Source organism: Rhincodon typus, unplaced genomic scaffold, assembly GCF_021869965.1.
Source record: "Rhincodon typus isolate 14 unplaced genomic scaffold, sRhiTyp1.1 hic_rhity00001467, whole genome shotgun sequence".
Lineage (NCBI taxonomy): Eukaryota > Metazoa > Chordata > Chondrichthyes > Orectolobiformes > Rhincodontidae > Rhincodon > Rhincodon typus.
The window spans coordinates 1-8,065 of record NW_025967105.1 but is presented as its reverse complement, the minus strand read 5'-3'; the positions used below and the strand labels follow the sequence as shown (position 1 = coordinate 8,065).

The window sequence follows — 8,065 nt, the reverse complement described above, 5'->3', positions numbered from 1 at the left end:
ACTTCAGCTGCCTCGACCTTCAGGAAAGCATCCTAAAACTTTTAAAACCAGCATTTCTCCAAGTTTCTAGAAATCAACTGTTCTATCAGCTATCAGTTAGTTTGCCTAATCTGGCCCTTTATGTTGTTTAATTCTTCTTTGCGATTTGTTTCCATATATGAAGATCCTTGGGTCTTCAAAAACATTTTTTTAAAATAAGAAAACACATATAATGCAAGCTGCTGTTGTACACAGGAACAGAAGTAGGCCATTCAGCCTCAGCTTGCACCTTCATTCAATTAGATCATGCCTGATCATCTCCCATAATGCTTTTCCCACACTATTTCAATATCTCCATGTAATTACTCTCCAAAATCTACTTATTTGTGCCTTGAATATGCACAAAATGTGCTTCCAAAGCACTCAGACTTGACAGAAGTTAATTAGCTGGATTGAAGAGTAAAGAGCTATTCATGGCTGCCTGGAACATTACAATATTAGCTCAAAGCCAGTCAAGCTTTCCCAGTTGTCATACGTTGAGTGTAGGTATTGATTTCTGATTTATATCATCCCTAGAGATGATACAGTTAAAACTTGTGTAATATTTATGTTAGGAAGGCGTCTAATGAAGCTAGATTAACTGCACTGATAGTCCTTTTCCATTATTTTGATATGACCTATGAAATTCATTTGGCAGCTCTATTTGTCAGAATTGTTCCAGAGGTAACTTTGGCATTATTCTGTTTATTTCAATAAACTGCTACTTGGATCAATGCAAAATCAACTTTTTTTCAACATCTTTCCCATACACAGTTGAGTCCTTTATTTTCTGATTGTGCCCTGTTTGCGCAGTGATGCACATCTACAGAAGGACTGCAAATGGAATGCTGTTTTAATTTATTAAATCAGTGTGCAGTGCAGGTAAAGCTTTCCCTAGCATGCTGTGCTACTCTGCCTGGGAGCAACGACACCCAGTTGACATTTTGAAAATGGCCTTGCAATTGAGGATTCACCTGCAGAACAAATTTATCGCTTAACATTATATTAATTATCTTCAAATGTTCCTGCTACTGCATAAAGCCCTTTAGCTCTCTGGGTTCAGCAAGCCCTTGCTCCCCTTGATGGCAGGGACTTCAGCTGCCTCGACCTTCAGGAAAGCATCCTAAAACTTTTAAAATCAGCATTTCTCCAAGTTTCTAGAAATCAACTGTTCTATCAGCTATCAGTTAGTTTGCCTAATCTGGCCCTTTATGTTGTTTAATTCTTCTTCGCGATTTGTTTCCATATATGAATCTTAGCTATGGCAAGGTGAGGAGAAACAAGCAAAGCAAATAAAGTCAAAAATATTTTGGGTTGTTGAACTTATAGCCAGCTGACAACAGCATTAACTAAATACCATACAACCAGGGAAGAAAGGATTTCATACTGATACATGAATGTCAGTAAGGTTACTGCTAGCAGTTGACTATAAATAGATTTATGGTGACTACAGATTAGCATTCATGCTGAACGCAGCATGTTCTGTACTGTGTCATTGGCATAACTCCAGGAAAATGTATTTTATGAGATATATCAACACAACAGCCACTCCCTGCCTTAAGTATTGAACGGTGTTTTTAAAAGTAAGAGCTTTACCAAACATCAAAGCCAAAAAAATTAAGGTTCTTAATGTTAACAATCAACTTAGTTTAACATTTCCAGGTTCTCTCAGAAAGCACCTTACACAATTGTGGCAATAGAGCACAAAACAGAACACAACCAATTCTGCCAGAAAACCTTTAGTCCAACACAGTTTATAAAAACACAACTAATTGTTTAGTACAACTCCCCCACTGACAGAATTGAAGAGTTACGAGAATACAAGCTTACAGCAATGGCAACTTTGCACGTGAAGTTGTTAAAATGGGATTGAACTTGCCAAGCTAAAGCCTTTCAGATTGTCTACTTAAGAGAGAGTGTACCAACATTTTTTGTTTAATAGTTCCAACCTGACATGGTTCATAGATCTTCCAAAATCATTCATTTAGGTCAGATTTTCAGGAACACAGGAAAATCACATGAAAATTTTGAACACTGTCCAAGAGAAACGTTCCTATTGGACTCCAATTCAAATCCAATTCTCAAGTCACGATGAATAGCACTCCTGAGCACACAATCATGTTGTCTTCCATAATTAGCATCTCAGCTCCTGAAAGTGATAATGCTAGCTTCCTAAAATATTCATTTTAAGAGACCAAAATCTGGTTTCCTTAAGGCTGCCTAATAGGTCCCCTCATAGAAGGACTGGACTTAGCAGTGGATCTTTTGGTTCTTCAAGCATGCACCACTGTTCATGGCTGATCTGACTGCAGTCTTAAATCTACTTTCCTGTCCTCCCTCATAATCCTGAACTCCTCTATCTATCAAAGGTATGTCTACATCAACCACAAATATTTTGAGCGATCCATCCTTTACTGATTGCTGTGTACGAAAATTCGAAACACACTCGATCATAATGAGACTTGAACTCATGTCTTCAGGCCTTAGACTGGGCCTCTAGACTACCACTGCCATAATATTACCACTGTGCCATTGTATCCTTTTGTAAGCTTACTTTTCTACCCATTAAGTCATCAGCAAACTTAGCTTTCATACATTTGGTCCCTTCATCCAAGTGACTGATATAGATTACAAATATTTAAGGACCCAGCATCGCGCAGTGTGCCGTTCTACTCGTTACAGCTTGCCAAAATGGCCATTTATCTACACTGTCTGCTTCCCATCAGATAACCAATCTTCCACCAATGCTGATATATTACCCTCTACACCACAAGTTCTTATTTTACACAGTAACCTCCGAGATGACACCATGCCAACTGGCATTTGGAAATCCAAATTCATCCAATCTATAGGTTCCTCCTTATCCTTTTTGTTTGTTACTTCCTCAAAAGAACTCGAATGAATGAATTTTGAAAACAATTTCCCTTTCTCAAAACCATGTTGACTCTGCCTGACTCCATAATGTTTTTCTTAAAAAGTACATATACTTTTCTAACCTTCATAATAATGGATTCTAGCAAATTCCTAACAACAATTGTAAGATAACAGGCCTATTAGTTTCCGGTTTCTGTCTCCCTCCTTCCTTGATTAAAGATTTTGTATCTGCTGTTTTCTAACCAAAATTCAGAGTCTATTCTAGAATCTAAGAAATATAATAAATGCCTCTCCTATCCCTGTAGCCACTGTTCTTTACATTTAAAAAAAAAAATCTCAGGATGCAAACAATCCGGTCCTTGAGACTTGTCAACCTTTAAATCTAATGATTTTCCCTGATAACTATTTAAAAGAGTTCTTTCCCTTTGGCCTCTTGATTTTAAGCATCACTGGACGTTTTCTACAGTGAAGAGAGACAAAACACCTATTCATCGCTTTCACCATTTCCTAGCTTTCCATTATTTAGGACAAACATTATTTAGTTACTTGGGCTTTTTAAAATACTTCAATTTAAAATCTTACTATGTTTTTAGATTTCTAGCTAGCTTTCCCCCATGGGAACATAGGAACACAGGAACAGGGATAGGCCATTCAGCACTTTGAGCCCTGCTCCACTATTCAATGAAATCATGGCTGATCTGTGGCCTAACTCCATATACCTGACTGACTCATAAACCTTTTCTGATGAAGGGTCTAGGCCCGAAACGTCAGCCTCTCTGCTCCTATGATGCTGCTTGGCCTGCTGTGTTCATCCAGCCCTGCACCTTGTTGTCTCGGATTCTCCAGCATCTGCAGTTCCTACTATCTCTGACTCATAAACCTTAATACCTTTAGCTAATAAAAGTTTATCTCAGGTCTAAAACTAATACCATTTTCATTAACCATAAGATACAGGAGCAAGAAGCCATTCAGCCCACAGAGTCTACTGTCATTCTATAAGATTATGATTGATCTGATAACCCTCAATTCCCTTTGCCTGCCATTTCCCTTCAATTCTTAATTCTGTTACGGATTAAAAACGTGTCTATCTCAGCCTTGAATACGCTTGATGACCCAGCCTCAAAAGCCCTCTTCAGTAAACAATTTCATAGATTCTCTACACACAGAAGAGATTCCTCCTCATACAATCCCTTATTCTAAGATTAGGCCCTCTGGTCTGGACTCTCTCACAAGGGGAAACAATTTCTCCACATCTACCCTGTCAGATCCCCTAAGAATCATGTATGTTTCAATAAGATTGCCTCTCAATATTCTGAATTCCATGAGTAAAGGCTCAACCTACCCTCGTAAGATCGTTGTTCCATACGCAATATCAACTTTGTCAATCTTCTCTGGACTGCTTTATTTGCCAGTACATTTTTCCTTAGATATGGGGAGCAAAACTGCTCACAGTATTCCAGCTGGTTTGATGAGTGTCTTTTATAGTTTTAGAAAAACATCAATTCTTTTATCCACTCCCTTTGAAATAAACAAAACATTCCATTCGCCTTCCCTATTGCCTGCTGAACATGGCTGCTAGCATTGTGTGATCCATGCATGAAGACTCCTAAATCCCTGTCTGTAGCTTTATGTAGTCTTTCTCCATTGAAATAATACCCAGCTTCACTATTTTTCCTTCCGAAGTGTATAAGCTCCCGTTTCCCACAGTATATTCCATCTACCAAATTTGTGCTCAATCACCAACCTGTTCACAACCCTCTCTGTCATCCTCACCATTCACTTTCCCACCTATTTCTGAATCACGCGCATGTGCCTACAGTACATTCACTCACCTCATTCAAGTCATAATACATATAAATAATTGCGGCCCTGATCCCTGCAGCACTCCACTAGTCAAAGGCTGCTATTCACAAAATGTCCCCCTTCACCCAACTCTGTCTATTAGGTGGCCATGTTAATATACTACACCCAGCACCATGGGCTCTTATTTTAAGAGGCCCAATGTGTAATGTTCTGAACATCTAAATACATTACATCTACTCATACATTATTGTATTTTTTAATAAGATTCTTTGCAGGTTCCCAGATCTTCCGACCCACCAGTAATCTTCAGAAACTTGTACTGTTCCATTAAATTTAATACTAGGCAGAACTTCACTATTTAGCCAGATGATATATCTTTCTTCAGGAGTCTTCCTTTAGTCACTAGGATAAATCTTTGTGAATTATGAAATATCTCCTTAAAATCATCCACTACACTTTTACAGCTCCAACTTTTAACCAAGTTTCCTAGTACACATTAACCATCTCTGGTTTCATACCCTCATTTAGATTTAAAGACGTCTTAGTTCCATACTTCTCATTTTCAAACTGAGCACAAAATTCGATCATGCAATGGTCACTGATAACCAAAGGCTCCTTTATGACACAGTTATTGATTAATCCTGTTCCACTGCACATTAAATGGTTATTCTAGTTTGAAACAAAGCTACTTTTAAAACAAAATTGCCCATAATACATAAAGCTCATGTGCATCTCCAATAAAAAATGGGACATCTTTCAAGTATTGGCAGTAACACTGAATAAACATCAATGCTATTTGCATAAGATCAGCAGATAGTTAGCATATTAGATTTTCGAAAGCAAGTCAGAATTTTCTTTTTATTATTCATTCACAGGATGTTGAGGTCACAAGAGAAGACAAGATTTATTGTTCTTCCAAAAGGTATTGCTAAGATGTTTCAGTCCCAATGCTGAAGATGAAACATTCTCAGTGTTTGGGAGGGGTTCAATGATTTGACCCAGTGGCAACAAACAAGATTGACTACTGCAGACTTGGAATGCAACTTGGAAGTACTTGCGTTCCCTTGGTCTTTCTAAGAAATTACAGGTTTGGGAGGTGAAAAAGGAAGCCAAAGAACAGTTTGTTTCGGCAAAGTAATTGAAGACTTGAGAAAGAGTCATTTGACTCTAATGGTCTTTTGGAGCCTTGTGCACTTTTATTTCAAAATCTTTTCATTGTAAAAGTATCCAGTAGCTATATTACCAGTGTTTGTGCTAAATTTCTTTAACACTAATAGCAACATGTTATCAGACTAGCTGCAGAAAGAAATTCATAAAGACTATCTAGAAATGTGACAAAGTCATGAATGTCATTTAACGTTCCTCAACCAAGGTAGGCAAATTATCAGATCCCAAGCCTCTCCTCGTAACTGAATGCTCTGCAACAGCGGTCTTGGTTCACTTGCTTCAAATGACCCTTTCCAATTATCCTGGAGAAGGCGCTGCAAGTTGTTTTCCATTTACAATGTCCTCCTCACTGTCAGATTTAGTCAATGATGCAATGACAGGAAATCTCAAATTTATGGCTGCCTTGTCAATTTTAAAAGAAATTTCAAGAACATTAGGCAAATATTGCATTTTCACCCTTCTTATTGATACATACCATATTTATTCAGGTTTCTGTTTTTATGAGAATTCTTGCACTCTAAGTGAAATGCTTATGAAACAAATTCCACTCTTTGCACCAATCACCATCAAGTGTTGCCAAATGCAGTACAACATGAGCTATTCAGGGACAGTATTATTTTTTAACCAGTCTCAGGTAATTAATGCCTGCTCTTAAAATGGGTTATAATCATTTTGCATATCAGCTGTACAGTCTCAAAGATAGCTAACTTTTACTGTACTGTTGACAGTTTTCTGTCGCAATCTTTATCTACTAGGAAAATCAGCCAAATTCATTGGGCATTAAAATCAGATTATAACTAGGCCTTGTACACTATCTAGGGGTAAACTACTTATTCATAGCATTACAGGATCCAAAGTCAAAAGTAACTGCAATTGTCTCCTTACCACAGATCTTTAATGGTGCCTCCAATTCCAAAAGGATAGGTTGGCTGAGAAAGATCTCTCTTGATTTTATACATAGACCTCGAACTTCAGCCTCAGTCATCTGTACAATTTTTCCAGGGCGGCATCCTCGTACTGAAAAAGATTAAGAAATAAAGTATATCATTAGAACTTCACAGCTTAGAACAGATTATTCAGTCTGACGGGTCACTGAACTCAAAACATCAGCTCTGCTTTCTTTTTACAGATGCTTCCCCGTTTCTCCAGTAATTTTGTTTGTTTCAGATATTCAGCATCTGCAGTTCTTTGTTTTATTATAGACTATTCAGTTGATTATCAACAGTCTTAATCCTCTATTTTTCCATTATTTGTCAACGTTTTCATTTTTAAATGTTTGGGTGTACATCACAATACTATGAGTTCTGCATCCACTAATGTTTCTGATACACAGAACTGTTAGGACAGGAATTGTGTGGAAAAATAGTTCACCATTTTGTTCCTTTCCTGATATTCAATTTATGCCCTCTGGTTTCTGATTCACTGACCGAAAGAAATAGTTCTTTGCTATATTTCACTATTTACTCAATTGGAAGCCTTCAAATTTGAACAGCATTGCTAATCTTCCCTGTTGTATAGAAGGCAGCCCCTGTTTCCATAATCCTCCATGAAAAAATCCTTCTACCTTTTCAATAATTTTGGCAATTTCTTCACACTGTATGCAGTCAGAAATTAAGGAGTGTGCTCAAAATTAGACGTAACATTCTAATTGCAGCCTAACAAGAGATATGTTCAACATCATCTTTGCTTTCCTTCTCATTCCCTTCTAAATCGGATCCCGTTTCTTCCCCTAGGACAGCTTAATTCTATACTGATCTTACCATGATGTAAAATTTAAAGTCAGTAAGATACTAAGATCTAACTTTCCATTTGGAACTTTTGAAGACATACAATTGTATCCACTTTCCCTACTCTCTTCAATTACATGGTCATCAGTTTGGTCAATGTCAGTTCAAAACAACAATCTCAACTCCATGATTTACAACAGGGACAGCCATATGCAACCGCTCAAAATTCATTGAGGTACTTATACACATGCTATATAATTATTTGAATCTCACATACGGCAATACATCACTGATACATTATACAGGAACATAATTAACTGCATTTAACATACATTCCAGAATCTCTTTCTAGGTAGCCAGTGAACTTACTTTAGCCTACTTCAGCCTCCATGTTCATTTTCAAAAAAAAGTTGTAATTAAAAATTCTGTATCTCCATAGATGAGCTGGGTTATGATCCATGGTCCTAACAGAACCC

The 8,065-nt window shown here is 37.4% G+C and overlaps 1 protein-coding gene across 1 annotated transcript in view; it reads right to left on the bottom strand.

The window, feature by feature from the left end:
- LOC125481260 (serine/threonine-protein phosphatase PP1-beta catalytic subunit) overlaps positions 1-6,879 on the bottom strand; it is a gene marked incomplete at both ends in the record, with an annotated part of 17,772 nt that extends 10,893 nt beyond the window's left edge. The window contains one exon of the mRNA XM_048592575.1: positions 6,748-6,879. Within this exon, the coding sequence (XP_048448532.1) occupies positions 6,748-6,879 (132 nt within the window). The remainder of the gene's footprint in view (positions 1-6,747) is intronic.
- Between the last annotated feature and the right edge of the window lie 1,186 nt (positions 6,880-8,065).